The sequence below is a fragment of the Podarcis pityusensis genome (assembly GCF_964106645.2).
Source record: "Podarcis pityusensis genome assembly, chromosome: 4".
NCBI classification, from domain to species: Eukaryota; Metazoa; Chordata; class Lepidosauria; order Squamata; family Lacertidae; genus Podarcis; species Podarcis pityusensis.
The window spans coordinates 62,548,924-62,568,016 of NC_138027.1; the positions used below are offsets into that span (position 1 = coordinate 62,548,924).

General features: G+C 38.5%; 1 protein-coding gene across 4 annotated transcripts in view; it reads right to left on the reverse strand.

Annotated features, from left to right (window-relative positions):
• The window catches only part of IL1RAPL1 (interleukin 1 receptor accessory protein like 1), a 658,802-nt gene that overhangs the window by 269,792 nt on the left and 369,917 nt on the right, over positions 1–19,093 (reverse strand). For all 4 annotated transcript variants that reach the window (XM_081003463.1, XM_081003461.1, XM_081003460.1 and 1 more), the window contains 2 exons: positions 16,531–16,717; positions 11,676–11,829 (listed from right to left, as the gene is read on the reverse strand). In XM_081003463.1, coding sequence (XP_080859589.1) covers positions 11,676–11,829; positions 16,531–16,717 — 341 coding nt within the window. The remainder of the gene's footprint in view (positions 1–11,675; positions 11,830–16,530; positions 16,718–19,093) is intronic.

Below are 19,093 nucleotides of genomic sequence, written 5' to 3' on the forward strand. Positions count from 1 at the left end.
TTGTTGCCTTCATCATTTGTATGTCAGTGACTTAACAGGGCCACCGTTTAACAAGCATCATTTCCCCACCTGACTCCTCCATCCTTCCACTCATCAACAGGTGTGAAGTAAGACAACTTTTCACAAAGAACAGTACAGTCATACCTTGGTTCTTAAATGCCTTGGCTCCCGAAGAAATCGGCTCCCAAATGATCAAAACCTAGAAGTGAGTGTTCAGGTTTTCGAACGTTCTTTTGGAAGCCAAACGTCCAACGGGACTTATTTGGCTTCCGATTGGCTCTAGGAGCTTCCTGCAGCCAATCAGAAGCCACGCTTTGGTTTCTGAACATTTTGGAAGTCGAATGGACTTCCAAGGTACGACTGTATTCAGTATATTTTTTATAAAGAAGTGATAGATTTATATATCTATAGTGTACAGATAGCAATAAAGCAAAGTTCCTTGGATATTTCTACCGATGTACTTCAAGGATCATTTGTATGCGCCAAACTGGTAGCTTGCCTTCTGTTACCTATTCCACATTCATTTTCCCTATGGAGATTACCAACCAGGTCACCAGTTAGCGCTAACTGTAACAGTGCTCTTTCTCTCTCTCTCTTTTTTTAACAGTCTGTACATTTGTCATCCTGGAATTAGAAAAGAGCAGCAAAGTGGATTTTTAAAGAGCAAACTGCCATTTGAGATTAGTATTGTTTGGTCACTATCAACCAGGATCAGTTTTGAACTGATGACCTAATGTTGAAAAGCTATTTTTCCTATTAATCAAAGAGTTTTCTCTGGTTCTGTTTCGGAGCTGGCTAGCCTGCAGGATGTACAACAATCTATGAAACTAAAGGTTAAAAACAAAATGGAGATTTGAGCAAATACCATTTATGAGAAGTATGTATAATCCTGTACACATTGCATTGTAATTGTATAATAATCAAAAATTCCCATAATTATCCACCTATTACTGCTCCCCATAGTTGTACTACTACCCAGTCTCTGCCATACATTCCACTAATAAAAGAAAATAAGGTATTACTCTCCAATATTTTTATGCAATGACAATAAAACATTATAATCAATAATAATTGACAATCTTTTTCTTGTACTGCACTGCAAATGGAGTAGAGTATTATTTTTATTGTTTTAGCATTTTTTCCTTAAATAATATGATAGGGAAGATTACATTTTTGGAATCCTTCCCTTCCCTATCAATTATAAGTTAATTATAAGCTATACAGTGGTACCTCGGGTTGCATACATTTCAGGTTACATACACTTCAGGTTACAGACTCCGCTAACCCCGAAATATTACCTCGGGTTAAGAACTTTGCTTCAGGATGAGAACAGAAATTGTGTGACGGCGGCGCGGCGGCAGTGGGAGGCCCCATTAGCTAAAGTGGTGCTTCAGGTTAAGAACAGTTTCAGGTTAAGAACAGACCTCCGGAACGAATTAAGTACTTAACCTGAGGTACCACTGTATATGACTTAAAGCGATACAACTTATTTTGCTTCACTAAGGTACCCCTGCCCGTACGGGCCAGTCTTGACAGACTCTAGGGTTGTGAGCTCATATCACTCTATAGGCCGGGAGCCAGCGCTGTCCGCAGACACTTCCGGGTCATGTGGCCAGCGTGACAAGCTGCATCTGGCGAGCCAGCGCAGCACACGGAACACCGTTTAACTTCCCGCTGGTAAGTGGTCCCTATTTATCTACTTGCACCCGGTGGTGCTTTCGAACTGCTAGGTTGGCAGGCGCTGGGACCGATCGACGGGAGCGCACCCCGCCGCGGGGATTCGAACCGCCAACCATGCGATCGGCAGGTCCTAGGTGCCACCCGCGTCCCTATTTTGCTTCACTACAAGAACATATTTGGCTGTTATCCATTTTCATGCATAGTTGTTGTTAGAGATGGACAAAACAAACATAATCTTGTACTTGTGCCTCACACACAAGTAGATCAGTGAGTCTATTCCTACAGTCTGCATATGCGGGCAGCCATCTTTCCCCCCACGAAATGTCCCTGGTGGTCATTAGTCATTTAACATCCAGTTTAATATAATTTTTGGAATGTAGATTCTTATTTCTATAAATAGAAATTAGCAAGTGGCATAAGGCTCTCTTTACGTATTGCCATCAGCTATACTTCTCAGTGAGACTCAATAAAGTAAGCAGTGACTCCTTTCATAATTCCAGATAAAGTTTCTATCCCCTCCCCAAGCAAGTAGCATATAATTGGAGGGGGGTGTAATTGTGGGAGTGGGGGTGGCCCAGCCTTAATTTACACTGCTTTTGGGTTGTTGTTTTTTTAGAAAAATCCAATTTAGCAAGCACATTAAAGCAAACAATAATCTTTCTTTCCCTCTTGTTTACACAGAATGAACAATTTCATTTTTTCTGCTCATGTTAGCAAGGCCAAGGTATTATTATGATCCTCTAGTAGCTGTATAATATCTCGTGTCTGAGCTAAAAGCATACACAGGATGTTTAGAATTCAACAAACATGTTATTTTTCTGTCTCCACTGAATAATCCATAAATCTATGTAAAAAGAAAACAAAGATCCAGGAAAACAAACCTTCATGGTACACTGCCATGGCTGTCACCAATTACTGCCATCATCCTTAGTATTTCAGGCCATCTTCACATGTCACAAATCTGTAACAATTCTGAGAGCTTGAGCATATGAGGATTCTGTGAAGGATGTTGTACAGGGTGAGTCTTTTAAAAGAGACCTTGTGGAACATGTGTACTCTGTATCCACGGGGCCTCTTTTAGGACTCACCCTGTATAATTCTACGCATATGAAATCTTAAATGTAAACTATTTATTTCTTCTTGAATAGTAGATTATGCCGGAGAGGATAAATAGGTTTGGTATTCTATCTTTTATTTCATTTTAGAGAAATCACTGATATAGTGTATATGTAATTACCATTTTGCATAGCGGTTACATTCCTGATCTCTGTGTGCGTCAGTGGAGCACACCGAAGCCCACCCCATCCCACTCCCAGTTCTGGCCACTTCTGGGTTGTGGCAATCTGTATGTGCACAGTCACACACATACTGAATGCACATACAATTCATCATCATCATCATCATCATCATCATCATCATCATTTATTTATACCCCGCCCACTGGCTGGGTTTCCCCAGCCACTCTGGGTGGCTTTCAACCGAATATTAAAAACAATACAGCATCAGACATTAAAAACTTCCCTAAACAGGGCCGCCTTCAGTTGTCTTTTAAAAGTAAAATAGTTGTTTATTGCCTTGACATCTGCTGGGAGGGCATTCCACAGGGCAGGCGCCACTATCGAGAAGGCCCTCTGTCTGGTTCCCTGTAACGTGGCTTCTCGCAGTGAGGGAACCGCCAGAAGGCCCTCGGCGCTGGACCTCAGTGGATGATGATGGGGGTGGAGACGCTCCTTCAGGTATACAGGACTGAGGCCGTTTAGGGCCTTAAAGGTCAGCACAAACACTTTGAATTGTACTCGGAAACGTACTGGGAGCCAATGCAGATCTCTCGGGACCGGTGTTATATGGTCTCGGAGGCCGCTCCCAGTCACCAGTCTAGCTGCTGCATTCTGGATTAACTGCAGTTTCCAAGTCACCTTCAAAGGTAGCTCCATGTAGAGCGCATTGCAGTAGTCCAATTGTTGTTTCCTGTATATGCATGTGTAATGCAGTCATGATAACTGAAGCACGAGCTGAAAGATTTTAACCAAATTCAGTGTATACTGTGCAGGGCTTTTGCAGTACCAGTGTTGGGCTAGAAATTATTATTTGTTTATTATTTTGGAATTTTGTCACATATCTATTCAACAAACTGCCTGACTGAGGTGAAATTTCAAACACAAGAGCTTAACTTCCGTACTGTGTTGTGACATAAAAATACGTATATGAATATTATGTACTTGAAAACGCTCAATATGACCCCTGTTACAGTGAGAGGCCTTGCAGTGTCCGGTCTCTGCAGCACTGTGTTCTGTGCACAGCCAGGCTTCCTGGTCCAAGTTGAATGTTCTATTGACAGCATAGCACTGAATTACATGTATTGGTTGACTGATATAGTCAAAAGCCTGATAACTGTAAATGCAAAACATTGCAAAACTTGCACTACAATCTTTGTATTGCTATGCAGGAGCTTACTTTAAAAAGAAAAAAATCACTGTTTCCATGTCTTAAAACAGGTGTTTTTTTTGGTATTCATTTTCCTCCAGAACCAATTTAGAAATTCCATGCTTAAAAGAGGTAAGCAGTGAGCAGTATCAGGGAAGGAAGAAGGGAGGAAGGTGCTGACAAAAAGGAAACTGATAGACATTTTTATAGTTCGGATTTCCATTTTCACTCATATAAAAAAGGCAGAATATTAAGGAAATCCATCGATTTCTATCAGTCCTCAGTCTTATTTTCATGAATTCATATCTCTCATTTTAAAATTAATCCAGTTCTTGATATGAATTAAATGCACCAAATAGAGAAAAACTATACAAAAGGAATGAAAAATGTCACTGCTGGTTCCAATCTCTTCTCTGTATTCAAACAATTACCATGTATTATCAACCTCCCAACAGAAGAGCAAACTAATATGTGATATTGTTTTGCTATCCTATACCCAGGAGAAGTAAAAGTGAATACTGTGAGAAACACATAAAATATATTATTTTAAATATAATACATTTTAGATATCTTCTCTCTTTAATAAGAAAGCCTGTGGGGGAAATTTCCCAATGTATTGGGGTATTAGAATTAAAGAAAGGGGATTAAATACATAAAGTTTGCAGAGAGTAAATCAATTAAATGATTTTTGTTTATTATGATTTTAAATGCTACTAAATGAAGGAATGTACAGGATATGCTTTATATCCTGCCTTTATTAGCACTGTAGGTATAATTTAAAAGTTTACAGTATTTTACTGGGAAGCCTTCAGCACTTTAAGAAAATGAAGTTTCTAAAATATGTGCAGTCCTCTACTACCTGCTTCAGATGGTCATTGTCCAGTTTGTGTAGAGTAACAAGAACAACAATGAGGACTGGAAGTGGATCTAACATGTTCATCCATAAAGCACTCCCTCACACATACTTACTTAACACAGAAACAGAGCACCTGCAGAGATATTCTAGTGAAAAAGTTCCATGTCTTCAGTGATGGTTTGTTACTCTAACTTTGCATTATAACTTTCTTTTTCTTTTTCAAAATCACTGTATTAATATTCATCAGTTCAGAGAAACCACTATTATCATCTTACTATGGTTTTTTGCGTTAAGCATATTATGTGTATGTGTGTGTTGTGACAAAGTGTCATTGAAAAACCTAAGTAATTCATTTAATCATGTTTTCACATTGGATAATTTTATCTCTACTCCTAAATTTTACAAGTGTTTGTGTAATCCCTATATTTGCATATTTATTGACATTTGCAAGATAGGAAAGATGTATGAACTGAGCAACCATGCTTACAAGTAAAATATCAGCTTTGGATATGAGCAGCCCAGATACCTTGTTTATTAGAACACCATCTCATATTACTCCCTTAGGAGTATTCTGTACTCTGTGTACACCAATTATCCGAAGTTTCAAGGGAAAGCAGGGTAAATAATAAATGATACTGTAAGGACATTGCTGTTGAGTTTACCATACTCTAGGGGAACGTAATATAAAAATTAAATCTCCTAATTCTGCCACTATAATAGGAAACATTAACATCAAATGTCACTTAACTGCATTTATGAAGGTTAGTTAATAAGCATCGTGGGTACCTTAAGACTGAATTTATTTAATTTTTGTGGAATCTTATTCAACCAGAGGATTATTAGCACAAGATATATTTTTCTTTCTACATAGGATGCTTCTAAAATATCCTCATCCAAATTCCTCCTGCCGTTTGGAGTTCTGAAGCACCTGCTCTTGTTTGAGAACTGGAACCGATTAATTAGAAATCCTCCATTCACCCCCCCCCCCCCACCTTCACAATTTTGTAGATTCAGACTGTACATACATAGCTTGCCTCAGCTTTGAGTTATGCTCTGGAAACAAACAAACAAAATTACATGTAATGCTTCCATGATACCTAAAATAGACACTTCTTCCAACTACAATGATATCTTACACCCATTTCAAGCCCATATAGATCTGGTCTCTGAAACAATGAATCAGCTTCGCTCCACAAAGAGGGATGAAAAGATTTCTCCTTATCCATTCCTTTTCTGATCCTCTTGTTTACTCTGTGCTGCATTCTATTCTTCCTGAATGGCAATTAAACCAGGAGAGTTTGTAAAATTAATTCTGCACAGAGTTCTTCAGCTTTCCCACCTCTCCCAGAGACTTATGTGCACATTGATGAAGAACTGACAAAATGCCTGGAGTATGGAAGATGCAATCTTGATGTAATCATAAACATAACTGCATCAAAATTAGTTTTGTTCGGCATTTACTGATAGGCAGATTGGTTAAACACTACCCAAAATGGCAACTTTGTGTTCCAGAACACCAGGCTGGTCGTTGGGTGGTGTTTTGTCACTGCACACATATGCTATTAGTAAAGCACTGAACAAAAGGAATCCATTTAATTGTGCATACAGTTCTATCAAGATCACTTTTTTTGCACGTTTTATCAATACAAACATTGTTAACATAAAGGATAATATGCAAAATTTGCACAATCAGTTTCCTTGGTTAATCAAAGGGGAAGGACATCTATATATGTTGAAAGTATGTTAGCAGCTTGAATGTACTTATTAAAAATTATTAGCTTATATTGACTTCATACTGTCAATACTACTAGGGGTGAATAAGACACTCACATTATGAAAGATAGAGTTTATTTAGCGGAAAATCAATTTAGAGGATGGCTGGCTGTATGCTTTAATTCAGATTCCTGCGTGGCAGGGGGTTGGACTAGATGCTCCGTGGGTTCCCTACCAACTCTACAATTCTATGATTCTATTACTGGACTTTTCAGTTTTGCCTAAGTATCATATCACATATTTGTTTGATACATTGTCAGGGAGACTTTTATTACCACTTCTATTGCACCATGTTTCCCAGGTCCCTGAGATGAGATTAAGCACGGCAGATAAAGATGGTACAAATCTATTTTTGTAGCTATTAAAAGCCCATTGGAATATCTAGAGCACAGAATGTCTTGATCAAAAGGAAGCTTTGGAAGCATTCATTGTGCTGCTGCTCATGGGGGTGGAAGGGGAAAATTTAGCTGTTCCCCATCTTGCTAATCCAGGAATCTAGACACAAATAGGAAGATTTAAAGGCTAGGCAGCAGAATATAAAGGGCAATGCTAAATGGCTAGATTATGAAAGGTGCAAGGGACAAAAAAGTAAGTTTTGATTTCTTATTTTAAGGTAAAAGATACAGATATGAATGTTATACTAGGTTTCCTGTATGCCCATTTAGAAGCTAGACTTTGGTAGAAGAGTATAGAGTTCTATAACAAGCTCCAAAGAGACGTTCATCTCACTCTCACTGTCACCACTCTGATTATGAAGCAAAGTGTAGGGTAAACCCATGACCAAAACTGGACAGATTTAAACTAGACTGGGATTGAAAATATTTGCATTTCAAATAGCAAATTTAAATGGCAGTGCTTTAGAATTTTGATGGCTGCAGGACTGCACTTACCTTAACACTACAAGGTGACTGAGGCTACTGCATGTATTCCAGGTAACAAATTTCAGGTCAGTCACAAACACACAACTCTGATTCATCTTGTCATTTATCTGTCAGACTTTGAAACTGTGGGTGAATGTTGTGTTTAATAGCCTCTGTGTAGTTCTGCAGTACTTGTGATGTTTAACATGCTAACATTTATTAGCTGCCAACAACCTTTAATTATAATAGCCACTGAAATATCTCTCAATTAAGTCACATCATTTAATAGCAGTTCAGAAAATGCTCCTGCCATAGAAAAAGGGGAAATTTAATTCTTGATCTACAGCTTTTCTGTTTCCTTTACAAAAGTGTGTAAACTTCTGTGACATTTAATGCAGCACATTTAGGCAACATAATATGTAATAAATGGAAAGTGATCTTTTAAAGCTCTTACAAGTTAAATACAACTGTATCTAGCTGGAGTCATATTGTTACAAGTCATCACACTTTATCTTTCCCATTTACAGTTATGACTACTGTTTCTTTAGTGAGAAAGCAATATTCCTCTGCCCTAATAGTGTAATTTATTATCAGCCAAGAAGATTTCAAGGCAATCTGAATTTTATTACGCTTTCAATATATTTACATTAAAGATGCCTTGATAGTATATTGCTGCAGACAAGTAGCAACGTATTATCATCAGGGGGAGGGGGTATAATTTCCCTTCAGCAAAGATATGTTAGTGTTCCATACATAATACTGAATTTAGCTATATACCTAAGAACATTATGTCAAAACCATTCTATCTAAAGGTGTCTTAGAAGAAAGTGAAGGTGCACAAAATTCAACATTTCAGCTAGATAAATTGAAAATAAATGTAAATGCTGAAGGATCATTGCTGACCCATTAATATAAAAGGACATTTATAGCAATCCCTTCTTCTCCTTTTAATCTGGCTGTCATAGAGATGCATGAAAATGAATTTAATACAACTAGGACTTCCTTGATCATTTTACTCAGGCTGCGTGCCCTGTAATTATATGAAACATTTCTCTCCTAAAGACTACCAGATGTGCACTTGATTTATTGTTGCACTCCTTCATAGAAATATAAGATGGCCATGCTGAATCACGCACCAGATCCTTCCAGCCAAGTAGCCTATTTTCTGACAGTAATCCTCCTCTAGAAACCTCAGAAGAATGGAATGTGGAAACCATTTCCCACAGCTTCTGACATTCAGAAGCATGCCAGCTCTAAATATGAAGAATTCCGTTTGCTGTAGAGGTTATTGTTGCAGGTTGAGGCTGCTACAACAGTTAGAGAATCAGTGGGATACGGGTTCATATCTCTACCCAGCGAGAACCTGAATGGGTGACCTTGAGGCAGTTACTATCTGGTAGTCTAACAAACCTAACAAGGATAAGATGGGTGGGAGATCACTCATGTATGCCACCCAGAATTCCTTGGATAAAGGGCGGAATTAAAAAATAATAATTGATAGTTTAAAAAATGTTAATAGAAAAACAAATGTTTAAAGTTTATCTAAAGCAACTTTTATATCTTCTCCCAGCTGCTTGGGAAAGGACTGCAAGAATGTTTAAATAACTCAGGCACACAGGCAAGGTCCCATTCCATCAGTTTTTCTCATGGAATCGGCACTTCCAATTCTATGGGAAAAGAACGATGTAATTAGTCCCTGCAGGAGCTGTTTGTGAATATATAGAATCCATGCAGCTGGAGAACATCTAAAGGGTACCTAAAGTGTACATACATTTAGAAATCCAACAACAGTAGTAGGCTTGTTGAACAAGTAGCATTTCAGTATTCACAAATGCTAACCAGCACAAATTGGTAGAAGCCACTGAATGTTTCTCTTCCAGACTCGACAAGAAAGAGTTCAAAGGCGTCAGATAAACCTGTACTTGGACGTTGCAGGTGACTGCTGGCAAAGGATTTATGACTATGTCTAAAAGACCAAAGGTTAAATGACCAGTTCTTTGATCTTTCTGAAAATGTGTGTATTTGTATTTTGGGGGAAGAGAGGAGTGATCAGACTTGTATCTACCACCCAAATCAGCATACCGTATTTTTTCGCCTATAAGAGACCCCATGTATAAGACACCCCCTATTTTGGGGGAGTCAGATTTAAGAAAATGGGGGAGATGGCCCAGTGTATAAGATGCCCCCTAATTTTTGACATTATTTTTTTAGGAAAAAAGCCTAGTCTTATACAGGGAAAAATACGGTATATAATGAATATCTACTTGAAGATATAGTTCAATGCGTACAATCTGGGATTCAGAACAACAAAAACCACCATCACTGGATGTTCTTCATCTCCATGTTGAACAGCACAGGAGCAAGGAGCAAGACCCATGGTTGTATGCTTCTCCTTCAACATCTGCCCATACACCACAGGTGTCTGTAGCAAGGGGCCTTTGCACATCTCGTTGCATGCACAAAGACGTCCTGTATACAGCTTCCTATATCTGTGCAAAGGCTCCTTTGCTTCAGACAACCATGCCATGAAAAACATATGCCATACCAGGCACGCCCAGGGTCATGAGTGGGGCTGCTCGGCTATTCAAGACAGGAGTGAATAACAACAGAACTGGGCCAAATAGACTGAATAAGCAGAGAATCAAATTCTAACTCCTGCATGCCCTCGACAAAACACATTCTCCCCAGGCTTAAGTTGTGATGATAAAAACCCGGCATGGATCTATATTTCTTAAGTTACATAAATGATTTAAACATAATCATTAAAATTTGACACGATATAACATCACAATAAACTTTTCACATACATCTCGACCAGGAATAAATCACAACTATTAATTGCTTTGAAAAGAAAGAAAGATTGAATATATTGGGAGAACTCATTTTTCACATTCTTTTTTTAAAAAAACAACAACACACAGATCACTTCACCACCATATCAGTAGTTTATCTCATTGGATGTTACTGTTGTACAAACACCTGAGCAAACAAGATTTAGGACACCGAAGGAAAAGTAAAACTGGTGAAACTGCAGCAGCATAGTCAGCACAGGGTTTGAAGCAGTGCCAGAACAATTTGCCACAGCCCTTCCTCTCATTTTGCGCAGAACAATCCAAAATAACAGAGAGCAGAAAGGTTCAGAGAAAGGAGTTTATGCATATTTATTTTATTTTATTTTACTTGCCTACTCCCTCCTTTTGTGTCTCCATTGTTCCAGTCTTTATCAGATAGCAAACTTGCAGTACTTCGCCATTTCCTGCCATAAGCTCCTTATTTAATTGCTCAGTACCAACATAAATAAACAGTTAGCAATCTTCTCAAATAATAAAATAATTATAGAAATAAGATTGTAATTGCTATTTTAATTTAAATCTTGAAAGAGAGAGATGAAGAAGGAGAGGTTTAAATAGTACCAGAACATTTTTAAAGATGAAAATATTCCTATGATATACGTATGTCAGAACAAACAGCAGATCTTCATAGGATGAAAAACTTGACAGAAAGTTTTAAAGTCCTCCTCCATAGTCTCACAATGGGTTTTCTTGATGGAAATCAAGTATTTAATATACACAAAATTATTCCATCAAGCTGTATGCAACACCAACATTTGAATACTCATACTTAATAGAAATATGGCCAGTATAAAATGCACCTGAATTATTTCTTCCACCCCAACTATATTCCTGAATGTGAGTTGTTATGTTTGTGATTATGCATACGTTGGTTAATACCTTTATTTAGAATATTGTTTTTAGTCACCAGAGATATGCTTCTCCATTCCGCAATGTTTCCAATTATAGTTCTACAACAGCTTTCATACTTCAACGGCATTAATCTCAGGACACAAACTCACAAAGACCTTCTAGAACTCCCTTTACTTCACCTTAAAGTGAGTGATCTACCTGCAACTCTTGTAAACAGATTCAAGCCCATTTCAGACTTTTAGAATGCTGCAAAACGACACTAAGAAACCAAACAACTGAAAAAAAGCAACCATATCAGCAAAAATGGAAAACTAGCAAGAGATCCAAAGTAAGACCTTTCCTCATTGTCAAAAATGTATACTGGGAACCTCTGATTACCTGTAACTGTTAATTCTGTAGTTCTTCTGACAAAAAACATTCCATATTTTAATTCGCACGTGTAATTTCCAATGTCATCTTCTCTGACCTCCTGGATAACAAGAACGTCCTTCTTGAATACAATACTTGGCCTCCAGGTTGTGACTTGGCATTCCTGTGCAAAGATAATTACAGTGCTTCAGTGACTACAGTCCTTGTACTTAAATCTGAAAGACTGATTCATTTCCAAACTAGCAAGCTTTTAAAAAGGTGGCGCAAAACCAAAAAAAGTTCATTAGTTCTGTAAACTAGAAACTATTTTGGATCACGTTCAGAGCTTTTGAAAGCACTTGATTTCAGTTTTTCGCATAAACCTATGTGCCTAATTTGGCCAAGAAGGGCTTATTGTGCATGCTTTGTATTTGCCCAATAGCCAAGCTGAGATGGCTAATGGGTAATAGGTACTGAGGGAAATTGCAATGTGGACTGTTAAGGAGCAAGGCTTCGCCTCTGTAGATGGACAGTCCTTTCTGGACTTAAGTTGAATGCATTTTATATACATTTGTCCTCCAAAGCAGTAGCAGCCGGTGAAGTGTAATAGGGTGGAGTGATGTTACCTGGCTTCTCAACATGGCGGTCGGTGCTGGTAACCAAGAGGGAGAAGAGGAGCTCAGAGCAATCCAACATTCCTGCTGTTGCACCTGCAGTGCTCCAGTCTCCTCACTGCCTCTCCCTCCCAGCAACCTCCACATGGGTATGAGGTGCTCAAGCAGTGGGAGATCTTCATAATTATTTATTATACTTCTCCTTGTATTCTGAACCGAGGGTGACATTAATTCTTTATTTGTCAAGTAAGATACCCAATGGTGATAATTAAGCAAAAATCACACGTTTGCTATCTAATTATGACAAATTTGTGACAGAGTTGTGAGATTTGCAGTGGACAGAAAGCTGAAGAGAAATTTTATTGAGGTTAATATGGTGAACTGCAAGGATTTAATTTGATTTTTAAAAACATATTAGTTCCTTTGGCCTTTTGTATTTTAACATTTTAAAACTTCTGTATACTATTATTTTGGGCATATTTTAGCATAAAGATACATTTTGCTTGATGTTGTTCTTTAATATTGTACTAGTGTGGTTGATATGACCATGATAGTCAAACAACAACAATAAATTACACCCCATAAACTAAACCGACACATTGGGAACCCAGGGAAACAATGCTGCCCTATGCTGTGCTGCCCCACCAGCTGCTAGTTCTCCAAAATATGCAATTTTTATTGTGTTCCAATCCATTTCCCCCTAAAATTCACATTTGTATTCATTTTCCCCATAAACCTTTATCTATTTTGTGAAACTGTGTTGTAGAATTCAGAAAAGTACGTAATCTGCTGTCAGGGAACTGACATCGGAGCCAGAGGCGGAGGCTAGGCTCCCAAGTGATGCTGGAGAAGGGCCCAGCAGGGAGAGAGGCAGCTCATCAGCTGGGGAAGGAAATCAGCGTAACACCAGGGATAAAGGGGGGCAGATGGGGGAATCTGCGAGGGGGCTCCAGGACTCCTCGCCGGAGACCAGCGGGGAGAGCACGGGTCCTCCGCTACCCACACCCTCCCTGCACAGAAGACTTCCGCGCAGGGAGAGTAGGAGGAGACTTGGCGTCAAACAGCTTTTATGCTGGAAAAGGTTTAAGAGACGCCCACTGACGGATTCTGCTAGCGACTGAAACAGCCACGAAGTGAAGGGCTGTTCAGACAGGAAAGGTTTAACCAGGCAACCTAGCCAGGAGTGGCGGCAACTTACGCACGAGCAACCCTTATTATTATTACATCTGCCTAACATAAATCTGGGACAGATGAATTAAATCAGCTTGCTTCAAAATGTGGGCAGAACTTTTTTGTGTCAATCTGTATTATCCACAAAGGTATCATGTAGCCTCCTTTGGATTATATTAATGGGAGAAGACTAGTTTTAGATCAATATCATGCTGATTTGATGCAGGACCAAGTAATCTGATAACCATGGATTATACAATAATCCACCCACCCACCCACCCATTCATTCATTCATTCATCCATCCAGGGATTTTACAAGCTATGGGTCACTTGTTCTAAGAAACAAAAGTGTTTTTTTAAGCAACACAGAACTTATATCAGGTTTATATCAGCTTTCACTTTGGTGAAGTGCTGCTAATTTGGGCTGATTATGTAATATCTGAAAGTGCCTTAGGAAACATCTTGAGGTACTTTATGATTTTTCAAACATGCTGAGCCACCATAATGCTAACTTATTTTCCATTAGATAGAAAAAGCTCAAAGAACTCATCACCATGACAACAGTTTGGATACCAGTCAGAGATTTTACATCCCTGAAAAGGTTAGAAAGTTCCTTGTACATTAACATTACAGTTGGGACTTCTGTAATAAGAGCGAAAGGAATATGCTTTACAGTCAAGCAGACAGCAGTTAGCATTGACATCTTTTTTCTGACAGGGCTCCTGGGCTGTGTGACATGCAGAAATACAAATGGTAAAGATTTTCTCATGACTGCTTCTCTATTCCAGGGAAGGCTTCACCTGATGAGTTACTGCTAGACAGAGGGCCTTCTCAGTAGAGGTGCCCACCCTGTGGAACGCCCTCCCTTCAGATGTGAAGGAAATAAGCAGCTATCTTCTTTTTAAAAGACATCTGAAGGCAGCCCTGTTTAGGGAAGTTTTTAATATTTAATGCTGTATTGTTTTTAACACTTGATTGGAAGTCGCCCAGAGTGGCTGGGGAAACTCAGCCAGATTGGTGGGGTATAAATAATAAATTATTATTATTATTATTATTATTATTAAGCATGCAATATATGTAAGATGTAATATAAGCCAAATGTAATATAAAACTATTCAACATATTCACTAAGAATACACTAGCCTAGAAGCCAGCACAAAATATACAATCAAACACGAGAAATGCAAATTCAGGAGATGTTGGCACAGCATCCCCAGTTTATGATCCAGCTTATATTACACATCAGAGGCCTTAGTGAAAAGGTAGGTCTTCAAGGCCCACTTAAATGCTATAAGGAAGGGGGAATGCCTGACCATAAAAGGAAATGAATTCCATTATTGCAGGACCATTGCCAAGATGGCCCTGTTACAAGTGCCTGCCAGCCTAATTATCTTCACCTAATTGTCATTCATAAGTAGAATGATTAATGCCTTAATTATATCAGGAAAAGCAAAATATAAGGTGTCACTAATGTAATTCCATTTATGAAATTATACAACTATTCACGGTGAAGTAAGGACCAGCATTTGTTTTGGAACTCTTATACATGAACATTAAATAAACTTCACTCTTTAAAGATAAATATACTATATAGATGGAAAACCCTTTTAACAAACAGTACGGTTTTAAATTTTGCATTGCTTTGATTTTTGGAAGTACATTAATTTGAATGCATTTATTTTTCAGTGCTACAGGAGATTTTGAACACTATAATCCTTAAAATCAGCTCCTGCCAACCTATGACAGCATGGAGCCACCCACCCTTTGTCCTTGTGCGCAGAGGAGGGCAACCAAGGTGATCAAGGGTCTGGAAACTAAGCCTTACGAGGAATGGTTGAAGGAATTAAGTATTTTAAACCTGGTAGAGAAGAGGCTGAGAGGAGTTATGATAGCCATCTTCAAATATCTAAAGGGCTGTTCACATGCAGTATGGAACCAGCTTGTTTTCTCCTGCTCTGGAGGGTAGGACCCAAACTAAAGTCTTCAAGTTACAGGGAAGGAATTTCCAACTAAACATCAGGAATAACGTTCTGATGGTAAAAGCTGTTCGACGGTGGAACGTTCTCCCTCAGGAGTTTGTGGACTCTCCTTCCTTGGAGGTTTTTAAGCAGAGGTTGGATGGTCATCTATCATGGATGCTGTTGTTGAGATTCCTGCATTGCAGAGGGTTGGACTTGATGATCCTTTGCTTCGCTTCCTACTCTACAATTCTACAATTCTATGATTCTCAAGTTTTACATATTCTGCGGTTGACCTAGAACTGCCAGCACTAGCATGGTGTACCATATTTATTTACCACGTTCAGCATAGGACTCAGGTTTAAGGCACTGGGAAGCAAGGAAAACTAAGCTCTAATGCTGCCACACATTTTTACAGCACTGTCCATGCTCTCCCTCCTACCACTTCTTAAATGGGTAAGGGTAAGCAGATGCAAATAATGACATAACTAAGAGTGTGTAGGCCTACAAAACAGGGTGGCAGGAGGGTTGGCATAAACTAGGCAAAAACTGAACCCATTTTGAATCTAACCCTGACCTAATTGCCTGGGATCAATCAAAAGGGCTTGGGTTGCATACATGTGAACTACTGGAATACAATATTCACTATGCCTATCTAGGCTACTGTATATGTTGAGGCCAGCCAAGCCCAGATCAGGTCTTCTTTGTTGAGCCCACTATCCTTAGATTCTGCAATGGCAGCTTAGCTCTATCTGATGTTTGTTGGATAAAACACACCTTTACACAATGAGCTAGATTCAAAAATCTCACATTTCAGAACTAGAGAGCTAGCTATATTTATTATTACTTTACATATTGATATATGCATATATAGCCTTGAGGATGTATGTGGAGAGGCAAATAAAACAACCAGAACAGAAATATGAGAGAGAATTTCAAATTCAGTCATTGCTGAATACAGAAATGGGCATTTTACTTTCCCAGCAAGTATTCTTTAGCCGCTCTCTTTCTCTGTTTCCTTATTAGTTTTCTAAATCACACCAAGCTGTATTTACTGTTCAAGTAAATTCTTCAGATTACTGGAAATGCATCAGAACATTTAATATTTTGTTGGAAGCAGCCAAAGCTTTTCATATTTCTTACCTTATACCACAGGATTTCAGGCTCTCTATATGGTATTAAGAAATCCTGTATGTCAGGGCATGAGATTTCCTTGCTTTTGCTAAGTTCAGCTTTTTCAAAGTATTTCATCTTTGAATTGTAGCAGAGGCCAGTGTCATTTTCACCCACTGTCAGCGAAATGGATACTTTCATACAGTAAGTAGAGTTTCTGCAATACAGCAAATAAAAATAATGGTCTTGTGAATAATAAAACAAAAAAGCACCAAACATTGTAATAATGTGCTTTTTAAAAAGTTACAAGAATCTTATGTACAATAAAGAAAATGGCATATTAAAACTTGCATTAATTTGCTTGCAATTTTTATTTAGTCACTAAGAATATAAAGAATGTAAAGAATATTTTTAATTCCTTATTATACGCTAGAGATATTCCTTCTTCAAATTCCTTTATTTGTGTATTTCCTACAGGAAAACAATCTTTCTTCAAAGACAGTGGCAGTGTTAAGACGCATTAACCAGCAAAACTGATAACTGCCCTGCTGGCAAACACTATTATAGCAGCTCCCAGGGCTGTACAAATCAGTTTACAGCAAATAATTTCAGATCCAGACAGGAACCTCAACCATCGCACCATGAGCTAGATTGTTAACTCAGCTATTCATCAGATCAGAAAAAAGTTTTTCAAGTGAATAAAATATATATTTCTATAGTATTTAATTAAAACAGATCTTAAACCATCAGTTCTTAGAATATCAATTACTTGCAATTGCTTTTAAAGAACAAGAACTACCAGCTTGTTTACCTTACAGCATAATTCTATGCACATTTACTTTGAGTAAAATCCAGAGTTCAACAGGACTTACTCCTAAGTAAATGTGCATAGGATTGCAGCCTTAGGCTCTGTATCCTTGCGTCACAAAATCAAAATCCTGTTCAACTATTATGATTAAGCCCTCTCTCACAAGCTTTTCATTGCCACGTGTTCTTGGCAAATGTACTGTGAAGCTAGGGGAGTTTATCTTGCACTTCTCTCATTCCTATGGTGCTGAAGTCAGAAAGGGGAAAAATATTTTGGAAAGTATTTTGTTCTAATTTTGGTTTTCTCTGTGGGTGACATCACAGCATGTTAAGGTTGGTCACCCTCTTCAGAGTGTACTAGCATAGCCAAAGACTATTTCTCCTAAAGGTAAAGGGACCCCTGACCATTAGGTCCAGTCGTGGATGACTCTGGGGTTGCGGCGCTCATCTCACTTTTACTGGCCAAGGGAGCCAACGCACAGCTTCTGGGTCATGTGGCCAGCATGACTAAGCCACTTCTGGTGAACCAGAGCAGTGCACAGAAATGCTGTTTACCTTCCCGCCAGAGTGGTACCTATTTATCTACTTGCACTTTGTGCTTTTGAACTTTAAATGCCTTTTGACCTCTAATCTGGTAGATGTGTGAATACATATAAACTATTTTTCATTGCTTGCCCTTGCAGATACCATGTGTCTCAGTGGCCCTAAGACTTCCACAGAAAACACATTACTGTTCTATAGTTTGTCCATTTTTCAAATGGGAAATATGAAGAAAGCAGAGAAATCCACATAACTTGATTTACATAAATGGCAAATATCTAACTTGAAAATGAAAGCAGTAGCATGCTGGTAAACATCTGCACCATTGTAATTTCCCTGGATATGTAGTGCCCCTCCACCTTTTCCTTGAGGGCAAGCAAGGACAGGCAATACAACAAATGCAGGCGTTTTCCAGGCCCTTCTTCCTCTATGAACCTTCACACATGCCTTGTTTGCCAGCTGGAGATGCTCTCTGGAATTCGTACTAAAATATGTGCATCTATGAATACATGATGGACCAAAGAGCTGTTGTAGACAGTATTTGCTTAGAGCCCAACTCCCTTCTCCTGAAAGTTTAGCTACCTAATCCCAGATGCATGGCTGTCAGTTGTCCTGTTACTTAGTCAGAGACACTCTATTATTATATCTGGTGAGAAGTGATTTAACAGCAGGGAATATGAAGGAACATTCATGTCTCTGTAATGTACAATCCATTTTGTTTGGAGCCATCAGTTGTTAAGTTCATTATGTGCTACTGAAGCAAAGGTTTGGGGAGGGATGTAACACAGTGGCAGAGCCTTGCGCTGATCAGAGCTCTGGATAGATCCCCATCATATTCAGTTATAAGAATCTCTGAACAGAAACCAGGAAGGATGTCTCACTGTGACCTTGAAGAGCAGCAGCCTGTCATAGTAGACAAGTACTGAGGTAGATGGATTTATCATCCAGAAATATGAATTATCAGTAAACTCGCTATATTCTAAGACTAGTTCATTTGAAATGTTTAACAACACGTAATATTTGTGCAAATGAATCTTTTGCATATTTCTCTCTTACAAGCTTTCTTAAGATGCAAATGCATAATAAACAACATTGTAAGAGTGATTCATGGAGCCCAGTATTTTATTTATATATTGCCAAGATGTATTTTAATAATATAACTTTAAATCCCATATGAAACATTTAACATTCAGTTTTCATATAAATGAGAAGGAAACTGCATTCTTTCCCCCCTTTTTTAGTTTTG